The 25,944-nt window shown below is 31.0% G+C and overlaps 1 protein-coding gene across 2 annotated transcripts in view; it reads left to right on the top strand.

Annotated features, from left to right (window-relative positions):
• The window catches only part of LOC126879420 (uncharacterized), a 36,992-nt gene extending 15,242 nt beyond the window's left edge, over positions 1–21,750 (top strand). For both annotated transcript variants that reach the window (XM_050642430.1, XM_050642429.1), the window contains exons 2-3: positions 16,387–16,687; positions 21,377–21,750. In XM_050642430.1, the coding sequence (XP_050498387.1) occupies positions 16,439–16,687; positions 21,377–21,610 (483 nt within the window). In that variant the 5' untranslated portion in view covers positions 16,387–16,438 and the 3' untranslated portion in view covers positions 21,611–21,750. The remainder of the gene's footprint in view (positions 1–16,386; positions 16,688–21,376) is intronic.
• Positions 21,751–25,944: the final 4,194 nt, after the last annotated feature.

Raw genomic sequence — 25,944 nt, 5'->3', positions numbered from 1 at the left:
AACAAAATTTGATCAACTATTTATAAAACACTTACCAGTGAAAGATTCTTTAGCTTTGAATAAGCGAGATCTGCGGCACTCATACTAGGCACAGTTTGATGAGCTTTCACATTGGCATGCAACAATCATCTCTTCTATGTAAATAAGTCCAAAAATATAATATGAAAACTATTTAAAAAGGCAGTATAACCATTAACTAACTTTTTGTTTGTTGTTTCTCTTCCTACAAATTTTAAAACGCAACAAGCATACATTATAACCAAACCATGCACAGTCCCACAGCTGTGCCACAGCTGCCATATTGGATAATTTTTTCATGTCATTTGAACATCCAATCAGAACAAAGTTATAATGCGCATGCGCCCGGTCGCTAGGTTTTCCCATATAAAATTTCACCGTCATTACGCCCGTAAAGAAGTATAACTTCAAAAATATTTTTTTTGTTACATCTAAAATTTTTTGTGAAAAAACCTATTTAACCGGCCTCAAGAGGCCGCGGCCTCTCGGTGATTGCACCGATTCATTTATATGGCCAGCACGCCACTGTTTTTACGTAAAGAATCCAAATCTGGAATAAAAATTTGGGCTCTTATTTAATATTTTAAAGTAACCCCCCACCCCACCTCCGTGGGGGGTTGTGTTTGGTACCATTCGATAGTTTTTTCAAAAATATTGATTAAGTGTATTTTGCAGTTTTTCGATCTAATGTTTATTTTGCGAAATATCGCGGAATTGGTATTTAAAATTTTAAATTTACCTCCACCCCTCTCCGTAGAGGGTCATGTTTGGTATAATTCGATAGATTTTTGAAAAATATTGAACACGTATTTTTTAGTTTTTCGATCTAGCGTTCATTTCGTGAATTATTCGCTTTTTTTGTGAAACCTTTTAACTCGCCCATTTCCTTACTCAAATCGTCAGATTTTTGAAATATACACTTTTTGCATGTTCTTAACTTACCTTATCTTACTCTGACAATTTCGAGTATTTTTAAGGATAGATTTTTTTCGGGCCCCCCTTAACGAACTCCCCTGTGTTAAGGGCTAATATATGGTAGAGGTACATCTGCAGGGCACCAGGTTTCTCCCCATATGATAATCTGACGCGCTCGAGTAACTGCAAAAATCCCCGCTTGGGCTCCCCTACCATATCAGATTAAAATGAATTTCCGTTATGGTAGGGGAGCCCAAGCGGGGATTTTTGCAGTTACTCGAGCGCGTCAGATTATCATATGGGGAGAAACCTTGTACCCTGTAAATGTACCTCTACTATATATTGGCTCTTAATACAGGGGAGTTCGTTAAGGGGGGCCGAAAAAATAATCTATCCTTAAAAAAACTTCAAATCGTCAGATCAAGATAAGGTAAATTAAGTACATGCAAAACAGTGTATCATTAATAAATAATTACACTTTTATAAAAAAGAACTTTTTTGTAATAAAACCTTTTTATTATTTATAGGAAAAAATATAAAAAAATAATTTAACGATAAACGATTTAACGATAAAATGCTTAAAATTCCAAAAATTACACTCTAATAAAAATAGTTATTTACAAAACAGTTCGTGAAGTATGCTTTTTGCGAACGCACGCGATATTTAGAGTACGAGCGACAACGGAGCGAGTGCTATAAATCGCGTAAGTTCGCAAAAAGTACTTCACGTACAGTTTCATACGATATTTTATCTACGATAAACAAATATAAAAACTGTAACTCTTCGTCACTAGAATTCATTTCTATTCTACAATTTTTAGAACTTTGACATTTAAAAATTCTAACTACTTTCAAACCACAAAACTGTCAAAACTTTTGTTGTAATTCATTGCTCATATTGTCATCACCATGACAACGCGAAAGTTAAAAACAGTGAGAAAAAGTAAATCCCATTTAAAGTACATTGTTACTTCAAGCACACTTTAAATTCTTCACGCACTGCTATCTATAATGACAGTTTTCACAAACTAAAAACTTATACATAATATGACATAGAGTAGAAAAAGTATAACTTTTTATAATATCACGGTTTTGTTATTGTACGTGTACATATGTAGAACACAACATATTTGGAAATAATAATTAACTTACCTATAAAATATGAATTTTTAGTAGGTGTATTAACTGTTATTTATAATTATGATTCCAAAAATTACACTAGTATAAAATATAGGCTATTGATTATATTCAAAATAACATAGCTAAAAGGAACTACAACTTTAACGGGGTTTTATTATTTCATATGGTCAATGGACATCTATATATGAAAAAACCGCGGAGTGCTACCATTTAAAGGGGTGCGTTTTTGAGAAATGGGTGAATTAGTCCCTGGGCACAGGTTACATTAGGGTGAGTTCTATGCACTTTTGGTATAAACATACCTACATAAAAATTGTTCCTGGTTAAATTTCCTATCTAAATATCGCTTTTTAAAGTCAATGATTCTTTTTTTTACAAAAATATATTCAAAAGAAAAAGCACAAAGAAACCCAAAAGAAAGAAATTTTGTTTTTTGTCCCATAACTTTTGTCCACGAGGATATAGGTATAGACATTGCTTTACAGAAAAAAAATCTACATATTTCTTCTTTAAAATGTTGTGTAGTAGAGGTAATTAGGATTTATAGTTTTCGAAATATGATTTTTCAAAGTTCGCCACTCACAGCAATTTTGGGCAATTTTCCTTGTAATTTCGCAAATATTGTTCTGTAACTTTTTTCCACGTAACTTTAGGTATATGAAATGGTACACGTAATAGAAATAGAAATCAATTAGCTTTAAAATGGTCTACTGTCTAACGTTGTACGACTTTTTTTTAAAGAGATTATGGTTTTTCAAAGTTTTATACTTTTAACGTTTTTTTTTAATATAATATAAAAATAAAATTATATTATTATATGATATATTGTATATTATATAATATTATATTATATATAGTATATATAATATAATATTATATTATATAATATATAATACCTAATATAAAAAAATATTATTTTTTACATTTTTTACGATTATTTTTGAAATTTCTCATTATAACTTTTTTTCTTCTACATTTAGGTATATATTATATTATATAATAAATAAAGCTTATTTTGTTTACTTTAAAATTTTGTATTACAAAAAATTCGAGGATTATTTTTGAATAAGATATTATTTTTCAAAATGTAATAAGTAGGTACTTGCAACGATTTTTGATTTTAGGATTATTTTTTAAATTTCTCATTATAACTTTTTTTTTCTTGTACATGAATATACTATATATTGCTGAATAAAGAGGGCTTACTTTCTGTTCTTTAAAATGGTGTATCATCTATATTTAAATAATGGAAACCGAGCGATTCTTTGATATTTTTTTACCTGTATTATTTAAAATTATTTCTTTTACAAAAATTACATAAACATTAGTCTTAGAAAACATCACTTTAGTTAAAATTATTTAAACGTTGACATTTAAAAAATTTCAAAATCAAAGTCCATCTCTTCTTTAGCATTAGCTTCAATATCTTCCTCTGACACCTCAGTTATCTTAGAGTCCCACAATTAGTACCCATGCACATGCACCCTTTGCAGAATATTGAAAAACTAATTCCTATCTTCCTACAACCGCAGTTTTTTGTACATCCTTTGGTACATTTACATGCTATTTTTTCAAGCAAATCTTGTGGTGCAGGAGCTTTGACAGTAAATATTGGAATTAATCCATATTTTGAAGTTTGCCCGGCCGAGTCAAGTGGATCCAAAGTATTACCTATAAAAAATAAGATTCAATCATAACACACAATCACATAAAAAAGTTATAAGGAGAAATTTAAAAAATAATCCTAAAATCAAAAATCGTTGCAAGTACTTATTACATTTTGAAAAAGCATATCTTATTCAAAAATAATCCTAGAATTTTTTATAATACACCATTTTAAAGTAAATAGAATAAGCTTTCTTTTTTATTATATAATATATACCTAAATGTAGAAGAAAAAAAGTTATAATGGGAAATTTAAAAAATAATCGTAAAAAATATAAAAACTTGTTAAAAGTATAAAATCTTGAAAAAGATAACCTCTTTAGAAGAAGTCGTACAACATTATACAGTAGAACATTTTAAAGGTAATTGATTTCTATTCCTCTTACATGTACCATTGCATATGCCTAAAGTTGCGTAGAAAAGAGTTACAGAAAAATATTTGCGAAATAACAAGGAAAATTGCCCAAAATTGCTGTGAGTGGCGAACTTTGAAAAATCATATTGCGAAAACTGTAAATCCTAACGACCTCTACTAAGCATCATTTTAAAGAGAAAATATGTAAGTTTTTTTTCTGTGAAGCAATGTCTATACCTATATTCCCGTGGACAAAAGTTATGGGACAAAAAACAAAATTTCTTTCTTTTGGGTTTCTTTGGGCTTTTTCTTTTGAATATATTTTTGTAAAAAAAAGTATCTTTGACTTTAAAAAGTTATATTTAGATAGGAAATTTAACCAGGTACAATTTTTATGTAGACGTGTTTGTACCAAAAGTGCATAGAACTCACCCTAATGTAACCTGTGCCCAGGGACTAATTCACCCATTTCTCAAAAACGCACCCCTTTAAATGGTAGCACTCCACGGTTTTTTCATATATAGAGATTCATTGACCATATGAAGTAATAAAACCCCGTTAACGTTGTAGTTCCTTTCTATAGTACATAATCAATAGCCTAATAGTACTTTTTAAAATACCACTGTTGTTTAAAATGGTATATATAATTTTAAGCATATAAAGTTTTAAGTATTTATTAAAACAATTAAAAAATATACGCAACAGCCGGGTTGGGTACTTTAAAGTATCATTGCATTAGCCACATTTTTAAAATAGTTTGAAATTAAAAAAAATCGATTTATCCATACAGTGTGATTGGTCAGTAAAGCTTTGTAGATCCGTTATAAGTAATAGATAGTAATAAAGGTTAATAACAAAAATTGTAGCCAACTTTGATTACAGATTGATAATCAGTAATCGTAAATTGTAAGTTATAGACAATTATTCAGTCATGGCTTACTTAAAATTTGGAAAGATTTAGACCCGTAATTATTAATAATTTTGCTCTGAAAAATGAAAATATCTCGAAAACTAATAAATTTACACATAGGTTATGTTATACAAAAATTATAGTATGGTAATGGTACTTTTCGATAATGATATAAAATACAGGGTGTTCTATTTAAAATTACTGAGAAAATAATGTACTTGCGTTTTGACTTACCCTGTATTCAATATAAAGAAAATTAGCAAAACAAACATTTACGAAAATTTTGACAATAAATAAAAAAATATGACGTTAATAAACCATTGACCTTGTGCTTGCTTTTATTTATACAGGTAGTTACGGTTTTCATATAAAATTGGTTATAACTTTGTAAATACCCCGTATAACATACCAAACCTTTATATTTTTGTAATCAAAAAGTTACGAAGATTTCGAATATAAAATAAAATATAGGGTGTTCTATTTAAAAAAGCATAAGTTTGGTCTGCCACTGTGTTATCGAACACCCTGTAACATTCTAACTAATTTTGTAATGTGAAGCTCAAAGTTGGCTACAATTTTTGTTATTAAGTTTTATCGCTATACATTTCTATAACGGATCTACGGAACTTCACCCCACTAATATTTAATCACCCTGTATAATAGCAGTTAAATATTGCATTGTTAGCTAGTTCTAAGTTATCCTGAAAATTTCAGGTGTCTAGGTAGCCTAGAACTATTTTTAAAATGGATTACAAAATTTGCGGAGTCCGTGACACCAACCAAGCCAAGTATATAAAAAGGTTTTAAAAATCTGACGATTTGAGCGGGACGCGTAAGGAAATGGGTAAGTTACAAAGTTTCAGAAGAAAAAAAACGAATATTTCGCGAAATAAGCGCCAGATCGAAAAACTACAAAATACGTGCTCATTATTTTTCAAAAATCTATCGAATGGTACTAAACACGACTCTCCACGGAGAAGGGTGGGGGTAAATTTAAAATTTTAAATACGAATCCCGCGATATTTCGCGAAATGAACATCAGATCGAAAAACTGACAAATACACTTATTCAGTACTTTTGAAAAATCTATCGAATGCCACTAAACACGACCCCCACGGAAGTGGGGTGGGGGTTACCTTAAAATCTTAAATAGGAGCCCCCATTTTTTATTGCAGATTTGGATTCCTTACGTAAAAATAAGTAACTTTTATTCGAGACATTTTTAAATTATGGATATATGGCGCTATAATCGAAAAAAACGATTGTTGAAAATGGAAAATTAAATAAAAAAATAATGTGTGTGTACTTTGTACGCACGTAAGAAGTTATATTTCTATTATATAATTTCAAAGAAATAAATATACTTCTAAAAAGAATATGAATCGTCCGGGATTTGAACCCGGGACCTCTCGATCTCCGGTCACACGCTCGACCACTGAGCTATATTACCTTTGCTTTGACAGGTTACAAGATTTCTCATACATACTGACAAATTTAATAGAACAAGTGATGTATACAAAAATACTTTAAATATACTTAATATTATTATAAAATATCTTATTCCCGAGGAAGACAAATCCAAAGACACAAAAATTATAATAAATAATACATTTACTAAAAACACTAATATATCCTTTTAATGACTTATTTGCGCCGACAGCGCTGATACATACATATCTTGAAAGATTACCAACGAACTACATACTGTCTGTGTGCGCATGCGCCCGGCATTATAAAATTTGACTCTCGATCGTAAAGAAGTATAACTTCAAAAGTGGAAAGTCCCCACTAAAATGGAAAACTTTACTTAACTTTTTTTGGTTTTAGGACCTACTCTTCACAACCCAGTAGCTCGCCAAAGCGCTCGAGTGACTGCACATTTAGCATACTTTCCTCAGGTGTGGAATCTTCTTCTGTAGGTGCCGTGTCCGTATTCATACGTTGGCTGTCATTATGTTTACAATTTCCTAAAACCATTTTCTATCGGCTGCTGCGCGACATAATTGTTTTACTGTGGATTGTCTAATATTACGTAGCCATGAAAGTTTCTTTCGACCAATCAATCAATGAAAACATCTCATCTCTTTCTCCATCGTTAAAAGTATAGTGCTCTATGGATGCGAAATATGGCAACTTACTAAATCTCTGGAACGACGCCTATTTACAATGGAAATGGATTTCTCTAGAAAATCAAAGCTTGAAAGAATACAAAATGACCAGAATGAATCAAAAATATAATGGGAGTCAAGTCAACCATCATAGACGAAATTCAAAGGAGACAACTGATCTGGTATGGTCATGTAGAAAGAATGAACGACGACAGGTTGCCAAAACAAATTTTAAAATGGACGCCAGGCCAGGGGAAAGAAGGAAGAGAGGAAGGCCGAAACAATCATGGCTAGGCGGCATTCAGATGGCAATGTCGGAAAGGAACCTTCACCCTGGCGAATAATCTCTGGAACGACGCCTATTTACAATGGAAATGGATTTCTCTAGAAAATCAATGCTTGAAAGAATACAAAATGACCAGAATGAATCAAAAATATAATGGGAGTCAAGTCAACCATCATAGACGAAATTCAAAGAAGACAACTGATCTGGTATGGTCATGCAGAAAGAATGAACGACGACAGGTTGCCAAAACAAATTTTAAAATGGACGCCAGGCCAGGGCAAAGAAAGAAGAGAGGAAGGCCGAAACAGTCCTTCCTAGGCGGTATTCAGAAGGCAATGTCGGAAAGGAACCTTCACCCTGGCGAATAGAACGACCGACGAAGAAGGAAACTGGGAACCGGAAAGCGAAGAACGCTATAGAAAACCGGGATGATAATTTTATTATTTTCATCTCTTCTTCAATCAACTTTATAAACAGGCTCATGCCTGTTTTACTTCAGTTTTTAGCCTCAATTGACGTTGTCTGACCATCTATTCCTCGGTCGTCCCAATGATCTTCTTCTATTCTATACTATTCTATTTTCTGTCATTCTTTCTATCTGTTGATCCCATTCTATTTTTCTTCTTTTGGTGTACTTGTTTATTTCCTCTATACCAGTGCCGGTTTAACACAGTCTGCCGCCCGGTGCTGATACGGATGCCGCGCCCAGGCTCAAAAATATTTCTTAACTTTATTTCAATTAATAATTAAAACCGGTATAATTTGACTTAAACTTTCAATTGCTGTCAGCAGAATTGCTATTTTATTTTTTAATCAAACGTTATTCGCGTTCAAAAGTTGCAATTTCTCGATTTTTTGAAAGTTTCACCGCGTTTATCTCGAAAACTATGCATCCTACGAAAAAACTTGTAAGAACATTTTTGCTTAGAATTACCCAAGAAATACAAAAAAAAATGTTTTATTTTGCGAAAAATCGATTTTATGTAATTCCTCAAGTTATTTGTTTATAACAATCTTATCGACATCCGGATCAACTGTTACCCAAAAAATTCGTGTTCTACGGGTCAAAATACATAAAAAAACTTGGGTAAGTCCATCTAAATAAAGGAGCCCGTAGCACCCCCTCCTGGACACAGCACTAATTTGTTTATAAGCCAAAAAATTGTTTATAACTTTAAAACATTGCTGAGGCTGCTTCAATAATCCTATTTCAATTCTGTAAAGTGCATTAGATAGGTGGAGTACTTCTTTATATGTAAAAAAAATGACAAATCTTTGTATGTTCTAGTTTTTGTTGTGCAATATTTTAAAAAATTTTAATTTTTTAAAAAAAGTTTAGATTGCAAAATTATTATGCAAAATCTAGTAAGTTAATTTTAATGAAATTTGGTGTACGGTTTTAGCACATTAAAAAATTTTTTTAAGCGAATTAGGAAGTTTCCAAGTGTAACCTAAGTGATGGAAAATAATTGAATAAGGACAGGCTTGTTTTGCCCCCTTATTTTATATTTATTGCTATTTTGAAGCAAGGGTGATAAATTAAGACATTTTTAACAAATCGCATCTGATAGAAAATTTAATTATCTTCGTTTTATTCCTATAGGACTTTGTTCTAAAATGAATAGTTTTTAAGTTATAAGCAAAAAAAGTAGAAAAAAAAACGAAATATTTTGAAATTTTTAAATATTTTATCTTTTTATTAATGTTCGGGGCATACTTGAGAAGGAGCATAAATTAATTATTATTAACGAAGTTATCACCTAACTTTAACCGCAAAAATCTGAATGCCACCTCTCACATCCACCTAAAAACAGATTCTTACTTGTCTAATTATATTCTTAAACGCTTTAGAATGATATAATTTTCCGGCGCGCGGCATGTTTGTACGTTATCTGACATTTAGATAACATAAACTGAACACAGTGCATAAACCATATAGGTACGTCGACGTTAATAATAATAATTTATTTATAAATTATTGTTAAGTTTTCAAGTTAATGATAAAACAGAAAAATTTTTATTATTATATCATGTGGATTTGTATGCAAATTTTATTTTACCATAATCATATAATTTCGGAACAGCACGCGCTTCGCGCGTACCGCCCTAGAACCTTCAACCGCCCGGTGCTACAGCACCCAAAAGACCCCTGGTTAAACCGGCGCTGCTCTATACCACATCTCTCTCGTATTTCCTCACTTATTACTCATCTGTCTTTTAGAGTTTCGTTTGTTAGTTTTCGTAAGAATTTCATTTCTGCTGTTTCCAGCAGTCTTTTTGTTTTCGCCGTATCTGCTCTTGTTTCCGCTGTGTACGTCATTATCGGTCTTATTGTTGACTTATTGTCAATAACAATTTACATCTCGTATACATTTATCTGATTAAAATCTTTTGCTTTGTTTGCTCTCTGTTTGGCTATTTTATGTATCTTTGTTTCGCCTTCCCTGGTATCCAAATAAACGTATAGATTTGTATACGCTTCTGCTAAAAATATCGATGTCTCCGCTTATAGTCGAGGAAATGAAGCATTTTGGCTCGCAATTTTTTCGGCCAGCATGGATTTATATGTTATACATTTTTGGAATTAGCATGTTATACATTTTTGGAATTAGCTCATCTAGAGTAATCCGAAAATTGAGACAAAATGGGGGTGTTCCATTAAAAAAAAAATGACGGTGACGTCATAACTCGACAGTAATTCACCCTGTATATTAGAATATTATTTTTAAATACGGTAAATTAAAATCAAAAATCGACGTGTTTCAGGATTATTTCTTAAAGTGCTCTGTTTAGCTAAAAAAGAATTTGTTCCATACTTTACGGACACAGTGTATATATTCGTTGCCTACAAGATTTGTCATCATCTGGGTTTTAGATATATTTATTTTCAATCTCCCTTCAGGCGAGGAAAAGTAGAGCTGATTTAAAAGTTCTTTGGCCTCATCTATCATATCAGCTATTTATTAGGCTAAAGATAGCTTAAGGCCTTTATTTTCAACATGAAGAATTTGAAACTCTTCATTAAAAGAATGATTATCATCTAAAACAGTGATACACAACCTCGGCCCGCGGGCCGCATGCGGCCCTCTAGCGTTTTTTATGCGGCCCGAAGGCTAACTAAAGGGCCCTGTGATAAATTTTTTTGTCAAATTTTACGTGTTTTTCAAATTATTTGATAGTGTGCCGATGTGTTTGAGAACTTTGATTAAAAATCAAGGTATTATTAATTAATAATAATAAATTATTAAAGTTAATGAACAAATACTCATTTTAACAATCATCAATATTTATTTACTACATTGCAACGACCCATTTAGTAATCACAAGAAAAATTCAGGTCCGGACTAACAAAAAAAAATAAAATAATTGTGACCTTGAAACAACACCCTGTATATTAAAATTTTCAAAATTCGTCTGCACATTTAAAAAGAGCACAAAAAACTAAGTTTAATTGCTCGCTTCAATTTTTTGCGCAGATAATTTAATGACATTAATTTTGAAATTATATTGAAATTTTTGTTTTGTAAGTTCGAGTTCTTAAACATTTCGACATAATTTCAAAATTAAAGTCATTGAATTGTGTGCGCAAAAATGGAAGCTTCACATTAAAGCTCTTTTCAAATGTGCAAACGGGTTTTGAAAATTTCAATATACAGGATGTTATTTCAAGGTCACAACGGATTTATAATTTTGTTTAATCCGGACCTGGATTTTTCTTGTGATTAGTAGTTGGGTGGTTTGGATTCTAAATGTGACATATGTGTACCAAATATCAAATAAATATACAAGGTGGTTCTAAAGTTATGGGTCCAGAAAGAAATGGGCAAAATCGATAAAACACCCTGTAACTCTGTAACTCGGTTATAAAGCCGGTGGAGCAAGAAATTTAGTATGTCTAGAACCGCCTCATTTACCTCTATTCACCATTCAAGTATTTCCGTTTCCCAATGAAACACCCTGTATACTACTTCATCTTGATTGCGACCTACAAGCTGTGGCAATAGCTACTATGTGGCCCAAGAAAGAAAAGGGTTGAGTATCGCTGATCTAGAAAGTGAAGTGCATACGTAGAATCTGTGTTTCTATTTAGTCGAGGAAATGAAGCATTTTGGCTCGCAATTTTTTCGTCCAGCATGGATTTACTTGAAATTTTCACAGAAGGTACTAGGTAGGGAATAGTCCAAGGATCATTTTCTATATCATGCTGCTGTACGCTAAAACCTTGAGGGTAGTTTTAACATTTTAACCATGTAAGTCGACGTAAAGAGTAATTTTAAGAAGAAAATGTTTTTTACATTTTCTTCGTAAAACTAATATTTTTCAAAGTTATTCGTGGTTGAAAGTAACAGTTTTTCGACGGAAAAATCGACTTTTTTAGAGGGTTTTTTGAGAATAACTCGAAAAATATGCATTTAATCAAAAAAACTGTAGATATCTAAATTATATCTTTTAGTAACACAAATGAAACTGTTTTTCTATAATATTTTTACGACCAATACAAACCGAGATACGACATGTTAAAGGTTAGCTTTTTTCGTCAAATGCATAATTTGAAAAAATCAAAGCCAAATAACGGAAAAAATTGCATTTTTCTAGGAAAACTTACATGATGTTTTTTCAAGCATACAATAAGATCTTTAAAAAAAAAATAAAAAGTTTCTAGCATAAAAATTGAGCAACTTATGATCAAAAACAAATCGGTACCTGTTTTTCTCTACGAAAAAAACAGTGAAAACAACCCCCTAACTACCCTTGTAACTAAACATTGGTCTTCGTATTTATGTAGTTCCTTTTATATTTATATTATCAATACACCCAAGAAATTTGACCTATTTAAAATGCCTAATTTTAGAAAAATTGGAGTTTAAAGAAAAACTGATATTTTGTAATTTTGCATTTTTTGTCGTTTTCTTCACTATATCTCCGAAATACTGGAGATACGAAAAAATGACGGACAACTAAATTGTAGCTTTTTTAATAGCTAAAATTTTCTTACGCATAGATTTTCATTACAGTGAGAAGTTAGCGAGATATAGCTGTTTAAAACATCTATTTACGAGCAAACATCCCCTTATTCGAGCCCTTTAAACCCACTTCAATTAAAAATTAAGGGCTCTTATGGAATTTAATTTACATAGTCTTATTACTCTTTAAAAATCCTACAAAAGTGTTGTTGAAAAAACTTTTTATCGCCAAAAATGAAGGAGCTATGTTTATAAAACTAATTATTTTTTTTTCGAAAAATTCGAATAGTCCCCTTACATTTTCAATGTACCTATATAATACCATAGAGCCGGTTCGTATACTGGATGACTAAAAAACTATTTGTATGTGTATTTTTATATATTTGTAAATTCGTATTTTTGTGTAAATAAATGTTTTTGTAATTCTTTAATTCTACTTTTTTTTTCTGTATAGATCTATTAAATTGTCTACTTATAAAAATTGCAATGTTATTAAGGGTGGTTTTTAAGGGTTGAAATATTATGATATTATATCCTAAAGCATAAAACAATCATTATTTAACCAGTCGAAACCAAATTTTACCTATATTAAAGTTTAAAATGTTTTTATATAATTTTTGAAAATAAGGGTAGTTTACACCCCTAAAAATAATCAACGCCCTTGAGCATGATATAGAACATGAAGTACAGGGTAAGATGATCCTAATCCCAAATTTTTATATAAATTGATGCAAGCTGAAGTTATTCTTTTAGGATAAGCAAACTTTTCACATATAGCTCCAACAAGGGTGGTTTTAAGGGTTGAAATATTGTGATATTATATCTTAAACCACAAAACAATTATTATGTAACTAATAAGAAGCAAATGTTGACAATATTAAAGTTTAAAATGTTATTTTATATTTTTTTACAATTAGGGGTGGTTTTCACCCTTAAAAAATCAAAAGCGTTCAAAGGCTCAATATAGAAAATGAACTAGAGGGTGAAATGAGCCTAATCCCAAATTTTCAGCTTCATTTCCTCGACTATTAGTATAAATATTTGGCCACATATAAATATTCGTTTGGCCACAAATTTTCCTTGAATTTTGCTCCATAGTTTAAATAGTGCTAGACATAGTCAAAACTATAATTATAGGTAAATATGTATACACAATTCAATATTGTTTATCTATGTAAGAGGTATTTTTTTGAAATGAATTTCGACTCGATTCAAGTTCTCTGTTTAACCCAGGTATGACAATACCAAAAGGCACCGTTAGGAAAATATTCCAATTTTCGGTTCAGAGATCCCGTATGAATCGAGACCATTATGTTTATATACCTAATTGTTAATAGTATTAAATACACAGACTGTGATCTAATTGAGTTTGTTTACCTAAGAGTACCTAAGAGTAGGTTAAGGATAACCAACCCAGATCTATTTTATACAAGTTCTTATAGAAATATGTCACCAGTGAATAATATGTTAAAAATATGTAATGAAGTATTCAATGGATTAACTGATATAGACATATTTAATGTAAAAATCAGGGACCTTAGGACATTGCTTGTACATCAGCGCTAGGTTTAAGGGATTTCATAAAACACAAATACTCCCTTCCTTTTTCATTTACTTAGCTTATTAGTTTTAGGTTTATATTCTTAGTTAGTACTTCACTTTACATGTAACTACTATTAGTTTATAGTGTTTGTAAAGTTTTAAATAAATAAATAAATAAATTTATATCGAGAAACTACGGTCGTGATGGTGTAAATTTGTCTTCCTCAGAGCCTCCTTGACAACAGGTAGACCTAGAAATAGTACTATCGGAGGACAAGGGCGCCCATATAAAAATTTTTAGGGGGGGGGCCAAACGTGAAGATGTTGCACATTACATTTTGTATATTTCGGATTACAATATATACAGTAGACTCTCTCTATAACGAACACGGATATAAGGAGGTTTCGCTTATAACGAGGTACATTAGGTGTTCCATGAAATTCGTATTGAACTATAACTCTCTATAACGAGGCATATTTGGTTATAACGAGGAAAATTGAAATCGAAGAATACTTGTCTTTACCTGTTTTTAGCGTTGTAATGGTCATAAATAAATAAATTCCCCTACTACCTCTACATAGAAATGCCCAACATCTGTCTTATTATCGAGGCCAGTGCTGTAATAAACATCTGCCTGTTTATCGACCGATATTGAATATTATAGGAAATTTACAATTTATGGCGGCGAAGTCTCATTGTCCACTGTTCAGGTTGACCATCAACACCTAATAAACTACGTAAGAGGCATCAAAACATTTCAATATTATTGTTGTTTGATATAACGAGATCCGCTTATAACGAGATAATTAGTCCACCATTTCAGTTCTCGTTATAGGGGGAGTTTACTGTAGTTTGAACCACCTAAAAAACCTAGTTTGAACCCTGTTGTGAGAAATTATTCATACATTTAAACACTAGACCAAGTTTTTAAATGGAAATGTCATGCGTACCTACCACAAAAGTTGCGCCTCCCTTTAAAACCCGTTTGAAAAGAATACAATGCTTGCAAAGCCTTGCCTTCAACTTTGGCGAGCAGACTAACCATGAGTATATGTGTCGAACCAAGTTTTTACTGTAAAATCTTAAAAAGGAGCCCCCTTTATTTTTGCAGATTTAGAATCCTTATCAAAAATAAGTCACACATATTCCAAACATTTTTAGAATCGTTGATAGATGGCGCAAATAAATCGCATTTTCCGATTATAGCGCCATTCGTCAACAATTCTAAAAAAGTTCGAATAAATGTTACTTATTTTTTGAGGAGGAAACTCATAATCTGCAAGAAAAAACGGGGGTTTCTATTTAAGATTTTAAAGTTAACTCTCACCCCACCTCCAGAGTGTGGAATTAAAAATCCTGGTTAGTGTCATCCTATAGATTTTTGAAAAATATTAAACACTTGTTTTTTGGTTTTTATTTGGAAATATATTTCTCGAGATATTAGACCGTTTCTATAATTTTGCTATGATATCACGATATACCGTTTTTTCCGATTATAGCGCTATCTATCCACAATTCACAAAAGGGTCGAATAAAATTTGCTTATTTTTACAAGGAAAATCCAAATCTGCAACAAAAATTAGGGGTTCCGTTTAAGATTTTAAAGTTACCCCCCGCTCCACACCCAGGGGTTGAAGTGGTGGACTTGTTTAGTGTCATCGCATAGATTTTTGAAAATTATTGAACACGTATTTTTCAGTTTATCGATCCGATGTTCATTTCGCGAATTATTCGACCTTTCCGCTACTTTTGGGACACCCTGTATATAACACTCATTGATCATGAAAGATCACCTGTTTTTCATTTAAATAAAATTGTTCTGTTCATCATAATGCACACTTTAAAAATAATCTACTTACTAAAAAAATACTTTTGCAAACTAAAATTTGACTATGTTCAATAAATTTTAACAATTATTTTTCAGTATGAATTTATTTCAAAATATAAAATATAATTACTTTTACCAGTTCTCAAAGATAAATGGCTCATTAGTGATTATCGGTCAGAGATCGGATTTCTTGCTGATATGGTTTTTTTTGCAGTATTATAAATGATTCATCTAATTTGTAATTTTGGGTTTTGATTACAGTGTATATGTTTCCCACGCCTCTAATCTCTTTCAATGTTTTCGTTAATAGCATACCGTGACTGTGAGAAATGTGTATTATGCACATTCCATATAGACCACTGTCGCAGACACAAAGAATTTCTGTTAAACTATTAATAACTACCCAATATGTGAATTTTTTTATTAATAAATATGTTGTTTCCAATTTATCTCTCAAAATTATCCAATAATTTTTTGATAAAAATACGTTTATGTAATATAAATTTAATTTTTGTTCTTTCCCGAAAAGCTAGGAGGGGCCACGGCCCCCCCTGCCCTTGTGTATGGGCGCCTATGTCGGAGGATGAAGGGAGACAGATTTAAATCAAAACGAAACCGTAGATTTTCTTATTTTAGGTATTTTTTTATTTGTAGCTAATATTGGACTTTCTACACTTGTTTGTGACCTTTTTTGCAATTGAGAAATATGGAGAGAATAATATTAAAAAACGCACCTTCATATTGGATTGAAGATTATAACGTATCAAGCCAATACCCTCTTACTAACTATAATTCACCTGAATACAAGGAAATTTTTGGAGAGGTGATTATGGCTACAGGTCTGAGGAATTATACTCGTATTGATAGAAATCAAAATATTTACGATTTGGGCCAGTTTTTCATTAGAGAACAGCTTAAAATCGCTTTATGTAATGGCTCCAAAACCTTTTACAGAGTAAGTAATTCCCCGATATTTAGATATAGGTAATTTAACACACTGACTGCCAAGTGACAGATAATTCGTAGATCTCGTTCTTTTCTAGGACGCCAGCTACGATTATCTGGTACTGTTTACTTGCCATTTGTCTGCAGCTACGATCAAACTCGGAATATATCAGTGCTAATATCTATATTAGCTCGCACAACACGCAAATTAGAAGAAATGTATAGGTACCACCTTCTCAAATGCCTAAAAAAATATGGGCCTGGAAGTAAATTAGGAGAAATCTATAAGATGATGGCATCAACACCTCACCAATTCACGGTTGATAACTCTACCTTTGAAGTGGTGGACAAATTCACATACGTAGGCTCTCTGATCACCAAGGAGAACGTCATAACGGAAGAAATCAAGCGAAGGATGATCCTAGCAAACGAATGCTATTTTGGACCTAGTAGACATATGAGAAGCAAAAGCTTAAGCCAAAAAACAAAAATACCCATATACAAAACCCTTATACATCAAATTAATGTTGACATAATATGGATCGGAGACATGGACCATCTCCAAGGCAGATGAAAATCTTCTGCTTATATTTGAACGAAGGATCCTGAGGGGAATATTCGGTGGCATTTGTGAAAATGGTGTTTGGAGAAGGATGTACAACTACGAGATATACCACAGATATAAACGTATATTTGGTGGTAAAGACGTAGTATCTCTTATAAAAATAGGAAGACTAAGATGGGCAGGACATCTAGCAAGATCGCAGCAGAACAACCCTCCTAGAAGAATCCTTATGTCACTACCTGTGGGAAGTAGAAATAAATGGAAGGATGGTGTAGATGAGGCTGGTAGAAAAATAAAAACAGTTGGTAGTGGATAGAACTGGCTGGCGTAATAGACTTGGGAAGGTCGAGGCTCTTTTATAGGGCTGTGGCACCATTGATGATGATGAATGATGAATATCGATATTTGGCTTCTGGGAAAAGAACAAAAAATCAATGCTGGCTTCCATGAGAAAATGTATTTAAAAAAAGAATTTATAATATTATAAACTAAACGGATACGATTAAGCTTATCTAATTGATACTATGTATCTGTATCAAATTATATTACTCGCCTGAGCTCGTATAGTATGTTTGAAACTTAGATTAATGAAAACACCTTAAATCTATGGTTCTATGGGCTTCTTAAATCTATGGTTTGAAATTGACTCATTTGTGAGGAATATCACTTCAAAAGGTATTTTAGTTATCTTTGATTGACAGTAACTGGCACTGTAATATTTTCGGGTCGAAAAAACTCTGTTTTCGGCCGGGCCGATTGGAAACCAGTTTCTGCCGGATCATCCTGTGAGCGAATGCTCGTGCTTTTCCGCTGCCAGATCATAAAATAATTTCGAAGCGCAATCAGTTTCAGACCGTAGTTTTAAATTTGCAATTTAATTAGGGGTGGCCATTACAGAAAGTCTAGAGTTTCAGAATGATTGAGTATTTTTGAGTCATAGGCATCCAACACTTCTAAATTGCTCAAGTGTTTCTAAATTCTGACCAAAATATCCTATTAAAAAAAGTTTATATCAATTTTTCTGTAATTTTCACGTACTTTCTAGGGTTACAGTACTTTCGAAAGTTTTGCCATTTTAAAAACAAAGAAAATTAATCAAAATTTTTGTGTAAACTAAATTGATAATTTACTATTTTGTTTATAGCTAGACGAAAAAGATAAGATATATAGATATGTTTTAATTATATTTAATCACTGTATATTTTTATAAAACAAATATTTGGAATGAAAGTGAAGCCGCAAAAACTGAGTATTTAAAACAGTTTAAAGATAGTCTCGTAGAGACCCCTCGGACCCCCTTTAGCTGGAGGTATCACCCCTAACCCTCCTTGGATATGTGTCCCGTTTTTTTTTTCAAGTTTATGATTTGGTCACCCTAATTTAAATTCATTAATTTTTTTCGAATCCTAAGGAAAACTAATAAGTATTTTTGAAAAATTTAAATGCAGAATGAAAGATTACGTTATTACAGAGGACCGAAAGTCCCTGAAAACTTCTATAATGTTTATTTTAATAGGTTACAGCAGGGATGAAAAAAAATAGAAAATTGTTTGTGATTTTTAATTTCAAATATCTCATTCAAAGTTTCACAAAAAGGCGAATATTTCGCGAAATGAACGTCAGATTTTACTCCACCTTACATGCATAGAATCGGCTTGGCAGATACTTCCAATTGTACTTGTGGCAAAATCGGAGATCTAACACATGTCATATTAGAATGTCATTTACAGATAAATAACATAAACGACCTTTATAAGGAATTAAAAAATTTAAAATGTTGTTTCCCAATAAACCTTAATACTTTAATATTTACAAATGATATGGAAATTCTTCATCTCATTTATAAACATGTTAAATTATGTAAATACAAGTTGTAAACTAGGAATAATTTGTTAATTTTGTTTGAAAAAATTTTAAAAAATAAGATATAAAAAAGAACACATAATAAAATAATAATAACAAAAAAATAATAATAAAAAAATAGAAACAAAAAAAAAAGAAAAGAAAAATAAAAAAAAAACAAGTAAAAAAATTAACAAAGAAAATAGAAGTAAAAAAGTGATTACCACAAATTAAAATATATGATAAAAAAATATATATATCTAATAATATATATTGTATCAAAAAAATAATATTGTAGTACTTACGTTATGAAATAAGAAATTTATGACTATGAATCTGCAATCAATCACAAACAAGTCTGGCTAATTGGCTCGACCAATGCAATTTTTCAAGCAAAAAAAACGTCAAATCGAAAAACTGAAAAATATTAGTTCAATATTTTTCTAAAATCTTTCGACGACAATTTTAAGGAATCCGGCGATATTTTGCGAAATGAACATCAGATTAAAAAACTGAAAAATACGTGTTCAATATTTTTTTAAAATCTATCGACTTATATCAAACACGACCCACCACGGAGATGGGGTGGGGGGTTACTTTAAAATCTTAAATAGGAGCCCCAATTTTTTATTGCAAATTTGGATTTCTTACGTAAAAATAAGTAACGTTTGTTCAAGACATTTTTTCGAATTATGGATAAATGGCGCTATAATCGAAAAAAGAATGTGTGTGTACTTTGTACGCACGTAAGAAGTTATACTTCTATTATATGATTATAAACGAAATTAATATACTTTTTATTTATATTTTATTTAAATATTAAACTAATTTATACTTACTACTTCTCAAACATTTTTATTAAAACAGTGCCAAAAATTAAAATAATAAAAGAATAAAACACACACAAACACATTAAAAATGCCACAAATGATTTCTGAACATTAATTGTCGGAAATTTTTTTAACTAAATACGTATTTTCTGAAAATAAAATTATATAATAAATATACTTACAATCATAAAATGTATAAAAAAAATAAAAAAATAAAAGTTTCTATTGGGATTCGAACCAACTTACCAGCGCGGCTGGTATTGGCGTTGTATTGGGGTTCACTCGCATTAAACGCTTCGCCACGGAGACAGTGTGTCATTATGTGCGAAGATCGACTAACTAAACGGTTTAAACTTTTGACATTTTTGAATTAGTAAATCAAATTATTTTGATTTTGAATTGAAATGATTTAGAATTGAAAAAATACAACAAAACATAGAGTAAGAAAACAATATATTAGGTGAATATTGATAGAAATTTTGATGGTAATCAAATTATGTAAATAAAAGTATTACATACTATGTATTTTGGTAGGTTCAAAAATAGGTAGATACCTATGATACATTTACAATAATTATTACGTACCTGTTGCTTTAAAAACTATTTAAAAATCACTACAATTATAAACTTTTTTGTTTCTGTCCTCACAACAATAAAACTACTATATTATACATTTGTTTACCTTCATATTGAACAATTAATTATTATTGACAGATCATTTCAACACCCAATCAGAGCCCGTATAACGACTAATAAATTTCGCAATCACTTGCATCGTGCAAAGTGGCTATGTTCAAATATCATAACAAAATTTGATCAACTATTTTTAAAACACTTACCAGTGTAAGATTCTTTAGCTTTGAATAAGCGAGATCGTAGATCGTCCCGGTTGATTGTTGTTATCCACAGTTCTCTACGCCTTCGAGCTAATAGGTTTTTTATCAGTAATTTTGCGGCACTCATACTAGTCACAGTTTGATGGGCTTTCACATTGGCATGCAACAATCATCTCTTCTATGTTAATAAGTCCAAAAATATAATATGAAAACTATTTAAAAAGGCATAACTTTTTGTTTGTTGTTTCTCTTCCTACAAATTTTAAAACGCAACAACCATACATAACCAAACCACAGTCCCACAGCTGTGCCACAGCTGCCATATTGGATAATTTTTGTCGTGTCATTTGAACATCCAATCAGAACAAAGTTGTAATGCGACTGCGCCGGGATCAAAGGTTTTAATCCTATTAAAATTCACCCTCATATCGCGCGTAAAGAAGTATAACTTCAAAAAACGATTGTTGGAAATGGAAAATTAAATTTTTAAACTTGAACTTTTTTGGTAATCTTCTCATTGGAACGTTATGACGACCAACAGGCGCTCATAACGCTCGAGTGATTGCAAATTTAGCATACTTGCCTCCCCTATTAGTTACACACCTATTTTCACACTATTTTTTTAGGTAAGACGATTTATGAAAATAAAAAAAATGTATCTACCCGTTGCTCTGCAATTTAATGCCGATTATAGAAGATGTGGCTTGCCAAACCAGACATTCAAAAGTAAACTTCAAAATCTGGCACCAGATGAAATCATTTTAGTTGTGCAAATTAATACAGATTCGCCAACCAATGATAACATTACCCCAGATAATAGCTCTGATTATTTTATAGAATATATAGTGTATCCTCATTAAATCATCCATATACATATATGTTCTCTAAGTTCTGTTAGACTAATCAATACGTGTTATCTGTTGTGTTGTTTAAAAACTACTGTATCATTTATATTTACTTACTGTATCATTTATTTTTAATAATAACATTTTTTAAATTAGGTGTATTTTTTCCTTTTTTATTTTTTTATAAAGTTAATTCTTGATATACGGCGCTACTGAGTGCCCATACGTATAAAAGAGAATATATAACAGTGAAAAGAAAAGAGAGCACATTTTTGGCACCTTAAGGTACGTATCCATTAGGTACGTTGGTGTTCCGTGTAACTGCTATTCGCGGTGTGCAAGTACTTGGAGGGGATACGAGAAACGATCGTGCGCGAATAACGGAGAAATATTGCAACTTTCTTAAATAATTCATATTGTCAATTGAAATTGTCAAAGTGACGTATATTTCATACCTACTGTCATTGAAGAAGAAAAATTATATATTGCTCCACAATATTGATATGATATACAATTATTATACAGTATGTCCCTGTAAGTTGTATCCATATGGAAAACTTTTTTATTATTAATTTTGCGAAAAAAGTTATTCTTTATAAAAAGCTCTGCATGGTCCAAAACCTAAGATTTAACCATCAAATATTAAATTTTTTGAATATTATACGAGGTATGTCAAAAAGTTTGAATTTCACTCAAGAGTAAAGTAGCTTTATTTTTCACAATATTAAAAATTGCTATTATGAAAAGTTGTTTGGAATTAAAAACTGTATTCTAGTACATCCTTCTAATTGAAATTTTTTTTTTGAAAAATTATGGATAACTACATTATTTTCAATTATTTTAATTCAGATAACTCTTTTATTATTAATTTTACGAAAAAAAGTGATTTTTAATAAAAAGTTCTGCATGGTCTAAAATCTAAAATACAACCATCTTTTGTCAAATTTTATCAATTTTATACGAGGTATGTCAAAAAATATGAATTTCGCTCAAGAGTAAAACACGTTTATTTTTCACAATATCGAAAATTGTTATTATGAAAAGTTATTTATAATTAAAAACTATGTTTTACTATCAATACTTTTTACCGCTTTCCGTGTTTCCTACATATTTGGAGAAGAAGAATCATAAAGAACAAAATAAAAGATCCGATTTTAACTATCCGGGGCAGTCCACTTAAATAAATTTTTGATTGAAAATAATTTAAAAGATGATTTTAATCAAAACCAAAACTTTCCTTAAAATGGCTATGGGCTAGGATTGACTAACAGCAGTCGCAATGTTTTCAATAAAAAAAAATGATTCAAGAAATTTCAAATTTTACTGAATTGGTTATTTAAGAATTTATCTAAAAAAATAACAGGCGACTTGACTTTCGTTACAAAACTTGCTTGTAACATTTAAACATTAAATTATAATTTTCAAATACCAGTTCAAATATCTAGGCGTAGAGTTATCAAGTTATCATGACCCAGACAGAGACCTAAGAGGACAAGGACAAATTCACAAGGCCGCTGTCTTGTCCGGATGTTTGAGAGATGTGGTCTGGAATAACCCATATATGAGAATGGACAGCAAAGTTAGAATTTATAAAACTTGCATCAGACCTGTTATGACCTATGGCATTGAATCAAGAGAAGACACAAATAAAACCAAAGGCATGCTACGAACAGCCGAAATAAAGACACTAAGAGCAATAGCAGGGAAGATAAGAAGAGATAGAATACGAAACAACATCATCAGGGAACAATGTGGCGTGCAAGATGTAGTCAGATGGAGCAGGCAAAGCCTAAGAGAATGATTCAATCATGTAAAAAGAATGGAGGAGCACAGACTACCAAGAATTGCTCTAGAAGGAAAACCAGCAGGCAAGCGTCCACCGGGGACACCACCAAAAAATGGAGAGATAGCTGGCAGTCTACCTCTCAAGAAATACTTCAACGTCGGAATTAACAGATCGACAGATCTACAACAAATATAAGAAGAAGAAGAAGATTATAATTTTAAGTCAATACAATACATTATTTATCATAATTTTTTAAAAAGGTCCTTTGATTTTTACAATTTGACGACACTCAAAATCAAAAAAATTTATCTAGGGAAATAGGGCCTCAAGGGTTTTTTATATCTTAATATTATGTGTGCACCCCCAATACTTTACACCAGGCGCCGCCACTGACCGTACCCTACAATTGTGGCAAGTATCGTATATACTCAGGTATACGCGCATATGCTGGAACGGAATTCTATACTCCCTTTGTGCTAGGCTTGCAATGCAATGCATGACTTTCGCTGCCTTCTCACAGACGCTATTTATATGGTTTGTAAAGAGTCTTGGTTCATCGATTATGATAATACCAAGATATCTAGTTATTTTTGTTCTTTTTATTGCTTTCCCCCTTATTTGTATACTTGGATTTCTTTCAAGTCTTCCCTTTATACTGCCCTACTAAGCGCAAAGGGGGTATCTACATTAGACCTCAAACTGAGAAAACGACGTTTAAAGTTCAAACCTCATTTATTTTGGTTTTTCACTAGGTAAAACCTTCAAACCTTTTTTATTGAGTTTCTTATTTTTTTCTTTAGCTGAATGTATTGTTTTAATAGTAAAATTTATTATTTTACATTAATTATACCAGATACTGCCAAATTTACAACGAAAAATACTAACAATGCTAAGATGTTTTAGTTGTAACTGCAATTTACTACGCCAAATAAGTGGTATCTGCGTAGTTACGTCCAAAGTTCTTAAGTAAAAGCAGATATCACTAATAAAGCTTAGTATTTACACTGGATACTACCAATGATTAATAAAAGGTATTTAAAGTAGTTATGCTGAAATGCTCAAGTAAAAGACTTCTACAACCATTAATGCTTAGTAATCTATCTAATAATAGATATTTAAATTTGATCAGTTCAAAGTTCTGATGATTTTTTTTAATTTTTTTTATGTATTTCCAATATTGTTCTGAAGCTATTTCTGTGTGGCATTTATGTAATTTATTATTCTAAATGGGAACTAAGCCTCAATTTAACTGAAAAAATGGTTTTATTGACGTTTCTAGGTCCACATCGGATGTCGTTTTCAAAATACAAAATATTACTAAATTAAACAAAAATGTTGTTTCTTAGTAAAAAAATTCTTTTAATAATTTAATCTGACTCATTCATATCGGTAATTCAGACATAATATAATATAAAATATTATTATACATTTTAAAGTCGAAGACTTTAAAATGATATTGCCAACATTTATGAGTTTCGTCCCTGGGACGACTATATTGAAAAGTAGTTCATTCAATTACATGAAATCAACTTTAAATCAAGGATATTCGTCACAAAAAAATCATAGCATGCGATTTGTTTTTAAAAAGACAACCACAGGTAATGGTGACAGTAAAATTCTCACGTTAGTGATTCCATGGTAGATCACGAGGAAAAACCGGGAAAACACCTCATGATAATATCCCGACATAGTAAGTATTTGGTCTTACTTTCAGTTTACTCTCAAAACTAACACCAAAATTTTGACTTTACATGTATGTTATTTTAAATTATAAATATTACTAATAATAGGTACGTAGATATATAAATAATACTAAAATATAAAATATGTACTATCATCGATATGTTATTGACTTATAATCGTGGTATTTTCTACTGCATTCTATCGAGGAATTTGCGACACAGTTGGTTTCATTTAGCATAATTAGAGCCGCTTCTATGATTTTTCTCTTTTTACTATCTGTTTCTTTCAGGACTATACTTAAATCTTTCCACTGAACTATATGTTCACTGTCCCATGCGTGTTGATATATTTGAGATCTATCAAATTCTCTATTTTTAATATAAGACTGATGTTCACTTATTCTAACGTTTAATGGTCTTGATGTTTCACCTAAGTAAAATTGTTCGCATTCACAAGGTATTTTATAAATACAATTCTTTGTTCTTTCTTGTTCATTGTTAGGTTTAGTTTTAGACAGAGTAGGCAAACCCCAAGGTTTAAAAAAAACAAAATAACAAGCTTTTTTTGTTTAAACAAGGTTTATTTGGTTTAAACCAGGTTTATTTGATACAAAGTATCATAAGTCTAAATACTTTAAAAATGAATAAATTATTTTATAAAATAATAGTAATAAACAATGAAAAAATGATTAAGAATTTTTATTTTTATTTACACACACAAAAAATGAAAATAACAAAAAAAAACATCTTCAAACGTATCAAAACATATTCAAAATAGCTAAGTTCGAAAGTAAAAAATATAATTTATTTATCTTAATTTTCTTCATTTGCGGCAGCTGTATAAAAAACTAAATAAAAACACCAGGTTGGAGGTTCAATAA

The sequence above is a fragment of the Diabrotica virgifera genome, chromosome 2, assembly GCF_917563875.1.
Source record: "Diabrotica virgifera virgifera chromosome 2, PGI_DIABVI_V3a".
Lineage (NCBI taxonomy): Eukaryota > Metazoa > Arthropoda > Insecta > Coleoptera > Chrysomelidae > Diabrotica > Diabrotica virgifera.
Note: the sequence above shows the minus strand (reverse complement) of the source record. Positions and strands in the feature narration are given on the sequence as shown.